The sequence below is a fragment of the Pygocentrus nattereri genome, chromosome 8, assembly GCF_015220715.1.
Source record: "Pygocentrus nattereri isolate fPygNat1 chromosome 8, fPygNat1.pri, whole genome shotgun sequence".
In the NCBI taxonomy this organism is placed as follows: Eukaryota; Metazoa; Chordata; class Actinopteri; order Characiformes; family Serrasalmidae; genus Pygocentrus; species Pygocentrus nattereri.
In genome coordinates this window covers 11781694-11801811 of record NC_051218.1, presented here as the reverse complement: position 1 = coordinate 11801811, position 20118 = coordinate 11781694, and the positions used below count along the sequence as shown (strand labels likewise).

The following is a 20118-nucleotide window of genomic DNA, read 5'->3' as shown; positions in this document are numbered from 1 at the left end:
TGAAACATGCAGGCTAATTAACTACACATGGTGCATTATTCTGTTTATGTTTATTGATTGAGCTCTGTTTCAGTTTTTACAGTGGCATCTATGTTTACTTGCAGAAAAAAAACTGCCAGTAACTTGAAAAGCACTTGCAAGTATTTTAATGAGTATTTGCCTCCACTATGACTGACTACCTTGACTAGATAATGCATTAGCTTTGCAATCAGGGTCACCTTGTCCCTTTGTAGGGATACTATGTGTGGTATGGGATGGTATGCATTTAAAGATATGCTAAAAATGTGTATGAAATTAAGTTGATAGACTATATATTTCAAAATATGTTTAACAGTGAACTTGCTTGACATTTTTATCTTATTCACAGAAGTGGATAAATTGTAGGGCTGGACAAACTGATACCTAAGTAATGTTAATTGTGACCATCACAATTTTGCCTCAAAACTGTTTAATATGTTATTTAATATGTTAAGTTTAATATGCTATTTGGCATTTTATGCAGTATTCTGTAATGCAGCATTTATATCCCTCATTGGTTTGACAGAATTCTATGGAGCCCTGCTGGTGACATCCTGTATAAATAAAAATAATGCGTGGCCACGACTTAGTAAGGTGTGGGAATGAGATGATTAAGTCGTGGCCACAACTTTGTAAGGCGCGGGAACTAAGTCAGCTCGTGGCCACACATTATGATCTCGTTCCCACCCTTTACTAAGTCATGGCCATGACTTAATCTTCTCATTCCCAAGCCTTACTAAATCATGGCTATGCATTATTTTTACTTAAATGGGATGCCACCATTGAGGCTCCGTAGGAAATTTTACATCAACGTTCTCTCACTACAATAGGCTACCCAGCATACATTATGCAAATACATCATACACAGTGATAACAATCACAAATAATCCCCACAGTGTCAATCAGTCCTGACTGCTAGCAATTTTTACCCTTTCAGTCAGAGGAAAGAACTGAGGTAGCTAAGGCATTTAGATAGACAGGAGCTACCTTGCTGGCTAATTTTTGCAAGCCATTTTGCTTGTTGTTCTCCTCATCTAAGGAGTCATTTCTGTTGTTCGAGTAATCCGTTCTCTCCATTGTAATTTCGATTTGAGGACTACAGTTACTACAGTTATATGGCTGCAGCAAGATACTCAGCTTACTAACAGTAACATCAGCTAGCTATTCTTTCAGCAAACACTAGTTCATGAAATAAAAAACAGCCTGCCCCCAAACAACCTCCTCAAAGCAGTTTTATTACAGTCTTTCTCATTCTGCAATCTACTGCTGTACTGCAGGAGAATATGAGTACATGGGTTTACAACAGATGTAGCTAAAGGCTAATGTTGCTAATATCATTTTTCACCTTTGTTTGGAATATACCTTTACAGAGCGGTTCAGTATGTAAAACATTGAATACCAAGTGTTTTATTCCACCAGTATTTTGAATATAAATCTTTTTGTATGAAAACAAATATGTATTTGATGCAGAAAACATATTGTAGTAAATACACAGGTACAGACATTTACATTATAGTGACTTTTTCAATGTAGAAATCAGAACATTTTCCTTTTTTATATGCATGAGAAGAAGAATCGATATTGGTGTCAGAATCAGGATATTAGCTTTGGTATTACTTAGTATCAATTCTTAAAAGGACGTGTTACAACAGGTTTTCCATTATAGAGAAGAACCATTAAACCATGCCAAGAAGCATTTATGCATTCACATGATTCTTTGAGTGTTCTACATACACACACTGTCCTTGCTGAAAACTCTTGAAGAACCATTTTTAAGGGTGAACCTGCAGCACCAGTCACTGACACCTCAGTCATCAATCAGTGCCATCTAAATATGTAAAAATACAAGCTATCTGGAGAAACATTCATCAGCAGTGAGCGGAGGCCTGAAGCCTGCAGATCTGACACTGATTATAAAGAAAAGTAGCAGAAACAGGACCGGGGCACTGTGTAATGGAGACAAGAGACAATCATTGCAGTAATAATGAGAGATTTAACTACGTGATCATCATTAGTACCGACAGCTAGGATGGCCTTGCCAGGTCATGGCTCACAATGGCCTTGTGACTGAATCTGTTTTAATGAGATACAATTGGCAAGACCCATCTCTGAATCAGCACCGCCACTCTGTCTAGTATTAACTGTGCTTTTGGGAAGGAATGATTTGTGGAGCTTCATAATGAAATGCAGAGGCATGCAAATCTTTCTGCCTATGGATGCAGCCGCTTTTAGGGGATATTAGTCTATCTGTGTGTTCCCATTCAAGCTAGTTGGAGTGTATCGGCTAACCGCCTGCGGTCATGGCCAACTCAGATAAGCTTCTTCACAGAGGCTGCTTAACTGGGAGGTGCTTTGGATGAGACTGATGCAAGAGGTGATAAATTCTGCTTTGAATGCAAACCGCTGGAAGTCTATACCGCTTTTATTTTGTCACAATTGGAGAATTACATGAAGAACCAATGCAAGACTTTAGACAAGTGGAAAATACAGCAGTAAAAGCTTGAGGATGAAAAAAACTTACTTTCAAATATGTTCAGATACAGAACTGATTGCAAGACAAATATTATACGTGTTCTATTATAAATGTTCTTTAGGGCAGCATGGTGGCACAGTGGGCAGTGTGTGTGTGTGTGTGTGTGTGTGTGTGTGTGTGTGTGTGTGTGTGTGTGTGTGTGTGTGTGTCTGCTCTGCAATGTCCAGGGTGTTTCCTGCTTTCTGCGAAATGAGCGCTGGGACAGGCTCCAACACCCCTTGCCACCCTGGTAGATAAGCAGCTTAGAAAATGTGTGTGTGTGTGTGTGTGTGTGTGTGCAACCTAGAAATTGTATTGTTTTTTGAAAGCGAAATGCCTATTTTGAATTTGATGCCAGCAACACATTCCAAAAAAGTTGGGCCGGGGCATGTTTACCGCTGTGTTTCATCAGCTTTATTTTAACAACACTCTGTAAGTATCTGGGAACTGAGGAGACCAACTACTGTAGTTTTCAAAGTATAATGTTTTACTGTTCTTTCCAGATGTATGTTTTCAGCTGATGAACAGTTTGGAGTCTTCTATAACATATTTTTTGTTTCATAATGTGGCACATGTTTTTAAGTTTAAGTGATACTGTTTTGATCCCACAACCGGGGAAATTCCATCTCCGCATTTAACCCATCCATGCAAGTGAAACACCACACACACACTAGGGGGCAGTGAACACACTTGCCCGGAGCGGTGGGCAGCCCTATCCACGGCGCCCGGGGAGCAATTGGGGGTTAGGTGTCTTGCTCAAGGACACCTCAGTCATGGACTGTCGGCGCTGGGGATTGAACCGGCAACCTTCCGGTCACAGGGCCAGATCCCTAACCTCCAGCCCACGACTGCCCCTGTGAGTTAGCACCCCGATTCATGCTGATTCATGTTGTAATACATGCAGAATATGGTTTTAAATGGTCTTTCTGAAGTAAGCAAGGCATTCAATGAAAAAGATATTGTCTGGATGGCAGCATATGTTGCCAAAGCTTGCATATATTGTTCAGCGTTAATGGCGCCTCCACAGATGAGAAAGTCACCCATGTCATGTGCATTAATGTACACCTATACCAGCATGGATGTTGACTTTTGAACTGTGTGCTGATAACAAGGCAGTTGTTTTTTTTCAGGACACAGTGTCTATCTTTTCCAAAAAGAATTTAAAATTTCTATTCATTGGATCCCAGGACTCTTTTCCACTTTGCCTTAGTCCATCTTGGAGTTTTGGCCCAAAGAAGGCAGCAGTATTTCTGGGTCCTGTTTATTTGTGGTTTCATCTTTGCAACTTGTCTTGAGTTAAAACTACCATACAGCAACAAACTGTGTTCACAATGATGTGTTCCTGTGTTCCACAGACAATGTGTTCCTGAGCCTACGCAGTTATTTCCACTACAGAATCGTATCTGTATTTAAGGCAGTGTCCCCTGAGGATCACAGCTAACCAGTATTGGATTTCATCCTTGTCCTCTGCATAAAGAGCTTTCTGTGGATTCTCTGCATCTTTTAATGAAAGTATATACTATAGATTATGAAATCCTCAAGTTCTTTGCTTTTTTACTTAGAGAAATATTATTCTTGAATTGTTGCACTATTTGATCATGCAGTCTTGTCGTGTAGAGTGGTGAACCCCTCCTCATGTTTACTTCAGCAAGACACAGGCTCTCTGGGATATCCATATCATGTTACTGACCTGTTGCCAATTAATCTCCAGTTGTTTTTTTTTTTTTTTTTTAGCATCACACAACTTTACCAGTCTTTTGTTGCCCCCATCCTGACTTTTTGGGAACATGTTGCTGGCATCAAATTCAAAAAGTGGTATAGATTTTTCCCAAATAATAAAATTTCAACATTTTATATGTTGTTTCTATTAAATATAAGGCTTAAATAATTTGAATATCATTGCATTCTGTTTGCATATTCACCTTTCACATCGTCCCAGCTTTTTTGAAAACAAGTTTGTGCATTCACAGTGGAGATAAACATGAGACATTGTGATTTCTTTACAATGGTGATGATAGGAACCAGGGGTCATAATATATACAGCAAAAGTATAGCCTTTTAAGTTACTATCCAAAATTAACAGTGAACCTACATGTGTCTTCTGCATTTTAATATGTACTGCTGAAAATGATGGCAAGTCCAAAAAAAATAGGATTTCTTAGGGTACTATTTGGGAACTCCTGCATGTACTTCTCTGTCCTGAATGGCTTTAAAATAATACTTTTAGACAAAAAAAGCTGAGACGATGTGAAAAGTGTATATACAAACAGAATGCAATGATATTCAAATTATTTAAGCCTTATATTTAATTGAGACAACATATAAAATGTTGAAATTTTATTATTTGGGAAAAGTCTATACCCCTTTTTGAATTTGATGAAACTGTAACAAAACAATATTTTAGACATCAAGCAGTGCATTCAGAACCGTTTCGTGTGAAACTTTCTGTCAGGGAAATTTATGAGGCATTGAGGTCTTCAGACATCTGGTTTTACCAGCACTGTGAACATTTCTAAGTCGTAAGTTTCTCTGGACTGGAGTATTTTACCTCAGATCACCCTGAATGACTTTTTTTACATGTGAATTGATGAATTATGCAGACAGTTTGAAAATGAAATTGTCCTTTAACACTGTGCTGCAATTTAAGGCAATTACATTACATTAGGTCTGAGGCAGGCATGATGATAACTGGCAGTAAAAGCTTTCTTTATTAGCAAATTACATTAGCCTTGTTGCTCCAGTGCAAAACTAAAGAAGCAAACTTCAAACTACAAACATGTCTTAAATGATGGAATATATGGGGGAAAACTATACATTTTTTTCTGAAACATCCCTTTAAGCTAAGGCCTGCTGCCGCTGAAGAGAGCCTGGCTCAGTGGCAGTACCCCTGTGTCCCAAAAAACAACCCACTCAGCCCATATTGCTTTGTTCCATTTGTGGTTGGTGTATCACATGTCCAGAGAGCCATTTCTTCACCTGTGACAAAAAATGAGGTGTTGGTATTAAGTGGCCTGGTGGTGGTCTGCTGGGCATAGTTAGTCAGACAGCAGCCGCCTGGCTGCTCCAATTCGGCTGCACAAGAAGGAACATGGAGGGGAAAGCCAGCCAATGAGGGAACAGCTGACTTCCTCCATATGTCAGTCATTTGTCTGTGGGCAGCAGGTGTGTAGGTACAGGCCAAGTTTAATCTCGCTAAGTGCTACATGTGCATAAAAGACTGCTCTGATAAAGTGTAATAAAACAGGGCACAGAAGCACAAAACCAGCTAGTCACTTTTTATAAAGTAAAGTTTCTAGAGCTGAAACAGAGCCGAAAAAGGTGCACATTTCACAATTTATGTGTTGCAAATCAGTGTGTCTCTCAAAACATTTAAATCCAGTCTGAATCCATTTTCTACAAGTTTATTATCCTACCCAAGCCAACTTGGTAACTTGTTGGATTTTAAAAATCCCATGAGCTTCCACATTTAAAATGTAATTGTAAAGGGAGATAAGAGTTTTTAGATTGTCCTTCATGTGATAACAGAATAGATGGATCTATACATCTGTTTCGACACAGCTAAGAAAGAATAAAAAAGCTTAAAGTATGATAAATATTTAAAGAGCACTATCGGTTTCCTCATGGTTGGCTCTCTCAGTAACCATGGCAGAGCCACATACATTATTAACATGTTAACGGTAACACTGGCAGTGAGGCTGCTGGAGTTGAGCTCAGAGTGCCACCTTTTTTTCTGGAGCACACACGCTGACTGGGATACTCTGGTAAATATGGGGAAATAAAGGCCAATCTTGCTTACAGGCAGATGTAAGGGGTGGATTAAATTGATACATTCTGTGGGAGATGTAACCTACTCCAGAGCTTTGAAATGGAGGGGACTTTGCCATCGGCGGGCAGTGAGAAGCCCCAGAAGCGGGTGAGGTTCCGGGTGGCGTCAGGGAACAGTGGACGGGTGCTGAAGGAAATGTTTAAGGATGAGGGTCCAACTGACTCCCTGGACTCGGACTGCACCAGCAGTTCGGAGGCAGATCGGGCCAGTACGCCCTCCACCAGTGGGGAGCTAAATGGACACCTGGGAGGCTACCTGGGCTCAGAGCTGGACGACAGTGAGAGCGAGCCGGATGACCTTCTGCTGTTCGCAGGCGGAAAGAACAAGGACAGAGTTTTCAGTACCAAACGCGTCAATATCCTCAGCAAGAACGGGACAGTGCGAGGAGTTAAGCACAAAGTCAGCGCTGGCCAAATACTGTTTGATAACCTAACTAAAGTCAACGGGGTGAGTAACAGCCAGAAGGAAGTGGACATTCAGTATGGTCAGGCCTACTGCAGTGTGTAGGTCAAAAACTCACTGACTGAACCACCTGAAAATTTTATTTCACAACTGTTTCTCATGTAATCTCACACATTTATAGTCTTAAATACTACAGACCTCTTAGTGAGTTCTGTCATTAGTTGTTCACTTTCAAAACTACATAATCTGCCTAATAGTACCAATTTCATAGTAGTTATGTAATAATTCCTAGTAGTTACTGGACAAGCCAGAAGAATGGTAATTGAAACACACACAAAGTTTAAAGGGTTAGTTTGTACCTCTGTGCAGCTCTTACTCCACCAAATTGCTATGTGCTCATGCAAAAGAAGATAAACCCAGCTCATCAGTCATTCCCAATTCTGACAATGTCGAAAGCCAAACTCTTCTAAGAATTGTCTATCACCAGTGTCCTTAAGAGGGTCAGTGTGTCCTTCCTGAACAGCGATTGGTTACAGCTCCTCTGTCATGCTCTGGCTGGACAGGCGAGCTGTCTTAGAGGACAAGGTCACTGTATAATTAAACATTAATGATACATTTCTTTAAGTGTTTCGGCTCAGCTAATCAACTTAATGAATTCTTGTAACTTCCACTTTCTACTCACTGTGCTCACTACAACTTTTGTCTGGTATTGAATTTGAGTTTTAAAACTTTTAAAAAGCTAACCGAGCCCTTTTCACCGATTTTTCAGATTCCTGCGTAAATAACATATTGATTTATTTACAGCAGTGGTCAAATGAACCTTCATGTGCCTTGTCAGTTTTTATATGTAATGTTGATTAAGGTAAAATAGTGATAAACCTGTTAAAAATCAATTTCTTAATGTACTATTTTACCTTACAACATTGTGCATGTACCTTTCTACTATGAATAGATGTAACTTTTCATTAAAGATAAAGTGAAAGATAAAGTCTGAGACATCTAATAACTGTATATGACGTTTTATAACTAGCTTCTGGAAGCATTCAACATGTCTGACCACTGTGAACAATTCTCTTAGGTTCCCCTGGAACGGAGCATTTCACAATAAGCCACTCTGAATGTTACATTGTTTACATCCTAATCATTTAATCATGTCGAAATTTTGAAAAATCAGTGGAAAACATTGTTGTCATTTTAACACAGTATGTTGTTTAAGAGTGAATTTTAACCCCAAAGGTTGGTCAGCCAAAACATTGACTGTCCAGAGTTTGCTTCTGTAGTTTTAAACTAAGAGCTAAGCTAAGAGGCGAATGTAGCTAACAAGTAGTGGGAACTTACACTCAACCAATTAGCAATGCAAACTGCAAGCTTAATTCATTGGCCACTTAATAAATGACGAGTTGATCTCAACTAGGCTTACTTGTGTGATTTCTGACACTGTATGACGTATTGTTATAAAAGGTGGACCTAAGAGGTCAAAAAGTTAAAAATTGTAGCAGGAGCCTATTTTAATAGATAACAGTGACTTGAAACCATATAAGCAAGTCTGATACTCCTTAACATCTGACTTAACAACAGCGTGGTATGAGGCAGGTGTGTGACGATTTAAGCACGCAGTTTGCTGGGTGCTAATAAATGCTAATAATCTTCCACCAATTATTAGCAGGATCATTTAACAGTTAACACTTTATCGTCTGTAGTGGAAAAGCTCAAACAATCATTGGCAAAAGAACTAAAGAAAGAAATAAAGAAAAGCAGGAAGGAAGGAAGGAGGACAGGGAGGCTGGAAGGAAGAAAGCAAGGAGGGCAGAAAGAAAGGAAGGAAGGAGGGCGGGAAGGAAGGGGGGCTGAAAGGAATGAAGGAAGTAAGGAAGGGGACCACAAACAGAAAAGCAAATGCTACATTAGCCTCTTAGCCCCATTGCAAAACTAAAGAAGTGAACTTCAGGCAGCAACATGTCTTGGCTGATGGACACCATTTAAGGAAAGGAGGAAAATTGTGTCTTAGTTGTTTCTTTTCTTTTCTTTTTTTGCTGAACTGTCGCTTTGAAGCATTTGTGACTGCCATCCCTGGTAGTTATCAAAACCTTCTTAAACTGCAGAGTGTCTGAAGCTGCGCTGAAAGGCTGTAATGTATAACTAACATTATAAAATTACATCATGTCTGGGTTTTTGAAATGTTGAATCTCAGGAAGGAAGAGTGTGTTCAGCGCTGCGTTAGTGTGTCTCACATGTAGCACATGTACTTCAGTCAGTCACAGCGTGTCGTGTTTCACTTCTCTGATTCACACTTTATCCTGTAACCTTTTGAGCTAGAAGAGAAAACGTAGTTGCACTGAACCATCAACACCAATAGAGTTTACTAACACTATTACTAATACTAATACTATAACTGCAACTACACTCTTAAGGGTTCTTCGTCAAGGGTTCTTTAGTAAAGGAAATGGTTCTATTTACAACAACTAGTTGTTTTTAGAACCATTTCATGCTTAAATGGCTCTTTGCATGGTGAAATGGTTCTTTAGATTGATAGTGAATGTGTTGTGTATGGTTTTTGAAAATGGTTCTATACACCACTGAAAGGCTTCTTCTATTGTTATATCAAGCTTGTAACAGTAGAAAACCCCTTTATATATAGTTATGTACACTCACAAACTCATGTTGATGCTCCCTCTGTTTCGTCCACTGCACTGCAGCCTGAGCTGACGCTGGAGTTTGGCCGGATCGTGATCTACACCACTAGTTTCCGTGTGGTCAGGACGACGTTTGAGCGCTGTGAGCTGGTGCGCAAAATCTTCCAGAATCACAGGGTGAAGTTCATGGAGAAGAACATTGCTCTGGACAGTGAGTATGGGAAGGAGCTGGAGACACGCTGCAGAAGGGTGGGTGAGCCACCGTCCCTGCCTGTGGTCTTCATTGATGGACACTACTTGGGGGTCAGTCCTCTTAATAAAGCTTTTATGATCTTTAGCTTTCGTCATGGATAGGACTGTGTAAAATCAGAGACCACTCTTCATTTATTTAATTTCCATTCAAAAAAGCCATTACATTTTCAGGAGCTATTTCTGATGAGGGCAGATATAAGATAATTCATTTGCAAAAGGATAGGAGTTTATAGTAGGAGTTCAAGCTCCACTCTCACTTCAGATCTGAAAAAATCCACAGGTGTTTCTGTTCATTCTTCCACTGTGGGAAGACAACTCAACACTATGAGCCTGAAAGGATGTGTGGCTCTCAAGAAGCCATTAGTTAGAAAAGGAAGAAAGGACCTCAATATTATGAGATGTTTTTGGGACTAGTTGGATTGTTGGAAGCAGAAAATGCGACCAACTTTTAAGACTGAACTTTGGAAAAATATCCCTGAAGATTTCTTTGAAAAATGTAAAGCAAGTCTCTTGAAGGAAGGGAAGTTGTATAGAAAGGAACGGAAGCTTATAAAGAATAAAAATCCGAAATGCCTTTTGGGATTCTTTTAGTTGTGCAGGCTTCTGTGTAATTGTCTGTTAAATGTATTTTTTCAGCTTTTTTGATGCTGAAAAATTAATTACATGTTCTTAATGGCTGTTTTGACTGAAAATGGAAGAATACTGCACATTATATGCACTATGTTCACTGGTTCTACGGTTGCAAGTGCATATCTTAAAATGTTTTAAAGTGCGTGTTATGTTGTAATACATTTAATATTCCCTTGTTTGATATGTCATGTCAATAATAGCTAAGATTTTGAACTGTGTACATGTTTTACTCTCCGTTCACATCAATAACATCTTAGACCAACCACCTCATGATGATATAGCTTTGATATTATATTTGCTATATTTGTTATATTGCTTCAAGGACAGCCGTACAGATTCATTCACCATTCTGTGTTCTGTTTATTTTTACAGGGTGCAGAGAAAATACTGGGTATGAATGAATCAGGGGAACTGCAGGATCTCCTAACCAAAATTGAGGTAAATATTGGTTGTTTTGGTCACTGCCCACTGAGGGGCTGAGGAAAAGGGGAATCAGTCAGACTGTGTGAAGCTCCAGCGTCGACACACTTTCAATACAGAGTGTCAAGGTTTGAGAAATGGCATGAATAACTATGAATAATATATCAGTGAATTGTCATAAATTTTGCATAGACATCAATAAATGTCTCGTGAATAATGAACAACGGCAATATCGATTTGGTAGATGACACGGTTTAAGGCAAGTGCATGCTCACTGATACACACACACACAGGCAAGTCCATTCAGCAGTAGTGAGTCATACACTGTGATCTGTGACTCAGGCTCACTGGGAATGCCAAAGGCGGTGAGCTTTCATAATCCCTGACCTCTCCTCATTTCCTCAGTAACCCTCCTAGGTCTACTATAGTGCATATGCCCAGAAATGCCTTCTTACATTTTGCTCAGGTCTTAGCTCATAGAAACAAGCAGAGGAATTGTGCCAAAAGTGGGGCTTCTAAACTTTCAACTGGTACCACATTTTTACCACAAGTACAGGAACAAGGCCACTGTGCTGCCTGTTTATTAGGTATACTTTCTTTGTAGCCACATTCATTGGACATTTTATCAGAAAAATCTACTATATAGGTGCACCTTGTACATTTAGGGTTTCAGAATGTAGCCCATCTGTTGCAGCACAGTTTATCAGCCCCCCTTCTACTTAATCCATAAGTGGAAAGGAACCATAAATGGGTAGACACCACATCTGAGTAGATATTTTTTTGGGTGGTGGACCATTTTTAACACAACAGTGTCCTGGTTTTGTGCTGGTTTGAATGAATCAAGGACATCACCAAAGCGTGGGTTTTTAAAGATGGTAAACCTACTGGCTATTTTATTAGAAAAGCCTTGTTGGTTCATTATGTGTACAGAGACTGTTGCTCATTATTTTCTATCCACAACATGTGTTAGTCATCCTCTTGCGCTTCATCTGTGGTCAGTTTCTGATCACAGGACCAATGTTGGATAGATATTCGCCTGATACACTCATACCAGCACCATGCTGCCATTGTCAGTGTGATTGATGCTGTCCAGAGCTAAGATCAGTGGCAAACCTACCTGAGGGGCATGGAGGCCCTGCTGAAGAAAACAGCACAAATCAGCATGCATTCCATGCTGGTCTATACTGGTTAAACCAGGTCTGGTGGGGGCCTCTCATTTAGATGCTGGCACAATAGTTCACCTATGACTCACAGGAAGATCCAATTTCTTAACAACATGCCTCACTAGTTAGCTTCCATCAACACTACACAGCCAGCCTGGACATCTATCTCCCTATTATTCCTAATGAATCCATCCATGGTAAGCATTTTCTGGCCAAAAGTATATTTTAAAAACTACTTTTGGATAGTAAACAGAATGGTTGTATTTGTGTTGTAGATATTGTGATGCTCGGTTCTTGTCAGACCCACTCTAAAGAAATCCGAGTCAGTTTCCCTACAATGAACCATTTCACATCAAACCATTCTGAAGGACTTTGTTTACATCTCAACAACAGAATTATGCAGGAATTTTGAAAATACTATGTTAACTAGGTTGAGATATGCAGTACATTAATAAAAGACACAAAAAGAGCTTCATTAAGCACGTATGTTAATTTAGATGATTCAAAGAAAGGCCACGATTCTTAACAACATACCTCACTAGTTAGCTTCCTTAAACACTGCACAGACAGCCCTGACGTCTATTTATCTCCCTCTTATTCATAACACTTCATTCATCTATAGTAAACACTTTCAAATGGATTCTTCACAACCTGCAACATGATATATTCATTATTCATAACTCTAAAATCTTCAAAAGACAGTCTAACAAACATTTCCATTAACATTAACCACTTGTGGGTGGAGTGGCATGCCTTGAGAGCATCAGCTTGTTTGAGACATAACATTAGTGAGTAAACAAGCAAATTAAATAGTTCATTTATTTATTCATTAATTTAAAGTAATGTTAGTATTGGGGTACTTTTTTGCACTGGGACCATCTTAGTTGTCATGATGTGAGTTTTGCCACTGGCTAAGATTATAGTCATGAACCATGCTCATTCTTTTCCTCACTTATGTGTTTCTTGCTCTGTAGAGGGTACAACATCCCCACACATGCCAGACGTGTGGCGGCTTCGCCTTCGTACCCTGCTCTATGTGCCATGGCAGTAAGATGTCCATCTTCAGAAACTGCTTCACAGACTCGTTCAAAGCACTTAAATGCACGGCGTGCAATGAGAACGGCCTTCAGCCATGTCCCAGCTGCTCTCACTAAGGTCCTCTTCAAGTGCCTGCTCACCTACTGACCCCACCCAGTCCAGCCCCTCTCCCTCTCACCCTTTTGGCCATGCAAATGACTGCACCAGACAGAGAAAGATGACTGCTATTTTTTTTTCTCCTGTGGGGATTGTCAATAAATTTTGTTTATAAGAAAACAATACTATCTGTGAAAGCATGTCGTTCTTCATCAGCTTTATTTAGTTTGACAGTATAGATTATCATTTGCCAACACAGGTCATTTAATATAGCCATAGTACAGTCTTACTGTGTACAATATAATGCTGTATTTATGTAAGAAAACCACTGACATGAAATCAGATGTAGCTCACCGTAGCCCAGGAGACACAATTTTACGTTTTACTTCTTCAAGTGAATACCAGTAGAGGTTGTGGTGGTAATCGGTGTTAGGCCTATATCTGCAATGTCGGATTGGAGGGAAACAAAAGACTGAATCCAATCCAGTACCATAACAAATCTGTCCTGAAATAGCATGCATTCACACTGTGTGCCTACATCATGTTGTTAGCAGTGCATTTCATCCTGTTCAGTTTGGGTATGTTGAGTACTTTTTAGCATTTCAAGGGAAAAAAAAGCACATTGGATTTGAAGTGCAGAATATAAGATTTCATCTGGGAGAATCTTTGTCCGTGTTGAATGAACTGTGTGCAAATTGCAGTCATTTTTATACATATTCCTGACTGCTCAGTTGTTTCCTGGCCAGCAGATAAAATAAGGGGTAGAGTTGATTGTAAAAATGGCATCTGCATCCAAAGTCTGATGTCTCTCAACATGAAGACCAAAGAAGTGTTTGTGCCAGTACAACAGCCATAATGAAGCTATAAATTCAGAATAAATCAACTGGAGACACAAGAAACTTTGCTGTGTCTGGCACAATCAACAATTTGGTACATAGCCAGAACACAGTCTGCATAGTTTAACAGTAATTTGGTGGATCATGGAGGACCCCCATGGATGATCAATTATGAAGAAAAAACCTTTTGTTTTTGTTCAACTGTTAATCTCATGACCTCAGAGGGCTTAGTATGCGATAGAAACCACTAAAACAGAGAGAACAGGAAGGAGAAAAGAACATTAAAGGTCTGCAGAATCCAGTCAAGCTCTCTTTAACAGAAGAGATGAGGATTAACCTGCACCAGTGATGGAACATGGAAAGTGCAGGGAAACTGGTCATGACACAAATCATCACATCATCTGTAAAACAGGGAGGTATGGATGCCCGTGGAGCCAGACCATTCATCTGTTTTTGAAGACCTGACTACTGAAGGCAGCACCAGAATTATTTCCAAGCAGTACAGAAACATCTTAACATCACAGATCCAACCAAATGCCTCCAGATTGAGTTGATGACACTTGCAGCAAATCGAGGACCTGAAACAAAGAAGTAAAGAAACCATAAAGTGTTCCAGGACCAAAAAAGTGGAAGTCAGACAGCTGACCTGGACCACTGAGTCATACTGAAGTCAAGAATGAAGCTCCCACAGCAAACAGGAACCGAAAATGTCTGCATCAGCCTGCAGGCCTTGCAGGGAAGGATCCCTCGTGTTTGGTCAAGTCTTTGAGCTCAGAGACATTAATGACTGTAAATGGTTTACAACCAACTGCCAAACTTGAAAATACGTTTTAAGATCACGTTCATTTGACCAATCACCTTCAGCCCTTGAAATGGGTGCACTAGGCACAAAATACCTTCAAACGAAAGCATCCTTAACCTCGCAGTCATTTCAAACCCAATGAGCTAGAGCCAGAAATTGACACACTGTCCAAATACTTACGAACTGCACACATCTTTCATTGACAGCAGTGGAAATACACAATGCAAAGAAGGCCAAGTGCACGTTTTAACACAAGCAGCAACGTGTCAGCAATGAACAAGAGGTCAAATTATCTGTCATTTCCACGAGAGTCTCTTGTCCTCCGTGCTGTACAGTGCGTCCACTTCATGATGGCTCACAGAGACGCTGATGTGAGCGTACAGATGTTGTCAGAGCCTGGCGGTCCGCCGTGTCCCAGAAACGTGTATGTCTCTGTGCTGTCATAGCCCTGTACAATGCTGCTTGATTCTGATCCCACAAGGCAGCATTGTAAAGAGGCTCACTGCGCAGAGCAGCATCGGCACACCGGAGAGAGCGGATTTCTCCTCGGCAAAGCAGAATGCAGGGTTAAAACAGTGCTCCTAAAACAGGCAGCCGGAATCATGCAGAAAATATGCGCTATTATGCCTGGGATCCTGCTGTCATTTCCAGTTTTCGAAACAGAAAGCGAGCTGCCAATGAATGACGGTACAGGAGAAGAATAGGGCAGGAGATGTGATGGTCAACTGCGCCCCCTGTCGGTGAGTTTGTAAGGGAAACAAAACATGCAAATCAAATGCACAGCAGTATCAGCTCCCTTCAGTCAATTACATGAACATGCAAGTCAAGAGAGGAAAACGGACTTCAGTAGTGACTAAAGCTCTTTCTTGGGTTCTTTTTTTGTTGTGAATTCTGACACTGTGCTTTAAACTCTTTCAATGTGTACCAATATAAACAATAAAAGGGATAAAAAAGATGTATATAAATTCACATGGGTCGTAAAATCCAGTCAGTCCTTATGAAAAAGCTCTATAACAATACTACAGGAATGTACTACAGGATTCCTCTAAGAAAATGACACCTTCACACAAAAATACTCTAATTCGCCCCATGATATTACACAGGTATTATAGCTAAGACGTTAAACTGAGGAGAACATGTGAATATGTTATTACAGAACCGTTTTTCAACACTATGCAAGTCATATTCCATCGCATTACTATAGATTTGTTTTGTAAGGAAGCTAAATCGACCAACGTAACGTGTCTACAAAAGAAGTGCCAAAGCTGCTGCTCCGCCATCTTTTAGCACAGCATAAAACAGTTTTCACAGAAACCTGCTTGACGTTTCCAGACACGGAGCATGGAGGGTGATTCAGTCCGTGATGGCGGGAGGACAGGCGCCTCTGAGCCGCTGCAGAAGCTCCGCGCCTCGGTCTCCTCCAGATTAGCGACGCGCCGCGACCGAAACGCCTTTTCCTTTAGATGCTGATAAAAGAGTGGCTCCGAAACCCACAGCTCCTTTTCACGTGGAAAAAACCCCTCTCAGCAGCCTCAAAGTAAAAACCCTTTTCAGGAATCACTTCATCTTTCTTGACTCCCTCGTAGCTCTTCAAATACGGCACCATTTTGAGGAAACCATGGATTTCTTGAGGTAGGGTTGGAGTTCCCATGGTATTTTTGCTTTAATGGAAAGATTTCTGAACCAATCCAAATGTAAGTAACGACTATTGATGATGCAGCTGACCAATGGCTTCAGATCTACTGGATTATATAGTTCATACATCAAGGTTTGCTTGGACAGTGGCAGAAATACATAAATGTTAACAGTGACCACAAAACACCAGAACAATAGATTAGCCTGTGAAATGAGGACACACATGGGCTCAATATAGTTTCATAAATTAACTGCAGTTTATTTAATCAGCTTTCCTTAGAGGTCCATTAATCTAACCAATCAGCAATCTGACAAACATTTAATAAAATATACATAGAACCTATAAGAAACGTCAACCCACCCTCAAAAAACTAATTTTAAATAGCCCTCACTGAGAAAGCAGGGTTTCACCAGTGGATCTAACTGTACAGAAGTCTTCTTTCAACCACATTTGGCTATGATAAAGAATGTAATATTGAGTTCCTGTCACTGAGTATTTATACAGGTGTAACGATGTCCAGTATGAAGCACATGTGGAAGGATACACTATGTGACTTCAGCACAGAGGAACAAAATCTAAGGTGGACTGCCAGAGCACTTTTTTTTCCAGTGGACTGATGCATGAGACATCAGCAGCAAGTACAGATGGATGATTCACTCAGCCCTTCAGAGTTCTCCTTAATGAACACAACATGCATGAGGTTTGGTAGAGATCATGGTCATTTCACAATGTATGATTATTTACAATAGAGAGAAAGAGGCAGAACTACTTGCTTTGTATTCAGGTCATTAATTCACAATCACTAAGCTTCTTTGTTCAAACAGGTGGTGAAAGGTACATTTTATTGTATAATCTCAAAAATATTTTGTTGTTAGAAGAGGATAAGAATGAAAGTCATAGTCTGTAAGTTCTTTACATGAATAGAGGAATACCACAAGGGTACCGGTTCTGTGTGCTTGCTTCTTCCCGCTTTAGAGTTGTTCCATCAGTGCTTTTCCTTCAGAACTGCTCTCACTTTGAGGTTGCATTATCAGACAGAAGTTCCAAAAGTATGTCTCATCTAGGACTTGTATATCGCATTCCCTGATGTATGTTCGTTACAAGCTCAGGAGTGGGCTTAAAGGCCGAACCTGGATCAGCACTGGTATACAAGATAATCTCAAGTGAAATTTACAACGGACATGCATATGAAATGTTTATTTAAAAAAAAAATTACTGGACTGCTTTAGAGTGGCATTAAATGCTCGCTGATCTCATCTCAATTTGTGGCACAATATATCTAGTTAGCTCTTAGAAACATGAGAACTGGTCATACGTCTCTTTAATCAAAGCAACCAAATATATGCCTTTGTCATTATCAAAAAATGTAATGACTGTGACTAATACACATGTTGGTAAAGTCTATTCAATGAGATATAAACTCACTGAGCAAAAATAAGTCATATGTACCATTTCTTCTCTAACAGGTGGTTATGTGTCACCTTCCATAGTGATAGCCCAAATCCAGTCAGATTCCTGGGATTCACTCTTCCTCTAACGTTGTGCAGAACACAACATTGACACTCCCACATTCCAGCATGACTACTGTCAGGTGTCTGTATGCGACTGGTTTAACAGACATGGAAAACAGCAACATCTTGACTGTCCAGCACACATCAATCTCAATTCTCAATGTGGAACAGCAGGAGAAATGCTAAAACTGACAAACTTCAGCTAAAATGGGCACCCAGTCTGTAGATCGACACCAGTCTGTAAATCTCAAGACTGGTGTAATCCTTACCTACAAGGAAGAGGACGTGCACATAAACAAGTGAGAAAGAAAAATTATACAACTAATTTTGTTTGGTGAGCTTATGTATCTACTTGAGTTACTCCACATTAGAAGTCATGGGAAAATGTACAGTCTGCATATGTTATGAGCATATGGTTCCAAAAAAGCTGAAGGGATTCTTCAAGTGTTTTTTTTTCCATGTTAACACAACATGTCTGCTTTGTAATGTAAATAGAATACTTGTGGAGTAAATAATACATACTGTCTCTTCTTACAAAGACCTGATGACCGTAAAAAGAAACTGTTTTGAGGTTTGTATGACGTTATAGAGCTGAACTGCTTTGTGAAATACCCCTCAGGCCATATGTATGTTTGTCAACCGAGAGTGCTGTTTTAGGATCAGCTTTTGCCTTTTAATCCTGCTAAACACTATTTAAATAGATGTAAGGGGGCTGATCCTACACCAGCACTACAGTACATTAACATGAGCCCATTTTATTAGTGCTCATCAATAAAGCATACCAGCATTTCTGGATGTGTATTCTCTCTGGCCTTTTGTGCACATAGCAGCAAACCTTGTAGAGTTTCTGCACTGTAAGCTGACAAAATGGGCTTAAACGTTGCTCCTGAGAGTGCTTAGAAGACATGGGATTTCTGAAAAGTAAGACTTCATTTGAGTGGTGGGTCTGAGCTGCGTCACTCAAGGTCCAGACCATCTAAATCGTCCTTCCGTTGTTCGGCTTGTCCTCTGCTACACTGAGGCTGCTCCCCTTTCTCAGAGAATCTCTAGATCTACATGCCGCACCTCAGGATTGCGTTGCTGTTTTAAAAACAAGAATAAGTCAAATTCAGTAACTCAAATTTGACACAACTAAAGCAAAAATATGACTGTGAGAATGTTTGAAATCACATTCATTAGCATAATGAATTATGATAATTCAAATATTCATATGTAAGAAAATAAAAATGTATATGCTATGATGAATGGCTTTCACGAAACTTTACAGCAGTCAAAATGAACATCTCTTAGACTTATAGAAAAGCTTACACTCTGCATCTACATTACATGCTGCATTTCTCTCAGTCAAAATACAACACAGAGAGAGGGAAATATGTCCCATTTTATTTTTCAGCTTCCTCTGATTGCATGTATTTGTGCTGTCGCATTTAGAGCTAAATCCACTCTGACAGAACAGGTTCAGCTTCTATATAAGACAGGAAGTGCTGATGCAGTGTCTCTAAGTAGATGGACATGGTGGTCCAAAATCACCTCTCACATTAGGATGCCAGAAATAAGAGACTGCTCATCAAGCACCTTGTGTTCATCTGTCACTAATTACTGATCTTATGAGCAGATCTAAATTAAATAGGACATATATACAAGTTTAGGCACCTCAAATAACACGTTTTGCTGATTTTCGAGTGAAAGTAAGTTAACACATCCTCTACAGAGAACATAATTCTGCACATTTTAATACTATTTTATAATTGTAACAGTTGTATTTTAATATTGTAACATATAAAATGCAGTCTGTACAAAAGTCATGTCATATGTAGTAACTTTTTTCCCCCCGATATGTTAAACTCGGCAATAAATAGAAATTGTGCACTAAAATTAGTCTATTTTGACTTCAGGATTCAAATGTTTACGTTTGCTTCCTGTATATCAGGGCTGTCCAATCTTATTTACAGAGGGCTGGTGTGGCTGCAGGTTTTCACTCCAACAAAGGAAGAGGTCACCTGATGAAACATTTGAAGACTAAGACTGACTGATTTAACAAGTGAAATCAGATGTGCTCCAGCTTGTTTGGAGTGAAAACCTTCAGCCACACAAGCCCTTCGCGGATTGGACTAGACACCCTTGCTGCAGACGATCCGTTATCCGATTTTCATTTCAAAATCTATTAGAAAACTGACCAGGGTCTTCAAACATATGTCCGTTTTGCACATGTGTGGTGTGAGAGTAAGAGAGTGGTCATATTTACATTTGCCATTAAAATGCATCCCATATCTGGATGTTCTTTGCATGAGCATTTGAAAGATATTAAGATATCATATCACACAGTGTTCTAATCCAGCTGTC

General features: G+C 39.8%; 2 protein-coding genes across 2 annotated transcripts in view; one reads left to right on the top strand and one right to left on the bottom strand.

The window, feature by feature from the left end:
* Window positions 1–6395: 6395 nt before the first annotated feature.
* On the top strand, window positions 6396–13133 carry grxcr1a (glutaredoxin and cysteine rich domain containing 1 a). The gene is made up of 4 exons (XM_017689611.2): window positions 6396–6803; window positions 9455–9694; window positions 10646–10711; window positions 12831–13133. The coding sequence occupies exons 1-4, from the start codon at window positions 6396–6398 to the stop codon at window positions 13008–13010; spliced, it is 894 nt and encodes a 297-aa protein (XP_017545100.1). The 3' UTR covers window positions 13011–13133.
* Window positions 13134–16498: 3365 nt separating this feature from the next.
* slc30a9 (solute carrier family 30 member 9) overlaps window positions 16499–20118 on the bottom strand; it is a 14506-nt gene continuing 10886 nt past the window's right edge. Inside the window, exon 20 of the mRNA XM_017690162.2 lies at window positions 16499–18855. Coding sequence (XP_017545651.1) covers window positions 18811–18855 — 45 coding nt within the window. The 3' untranslated portion in view covers window positions 16499–18810. The remainder of the gene's footprint in view (window positions 18856–20118) is intronic.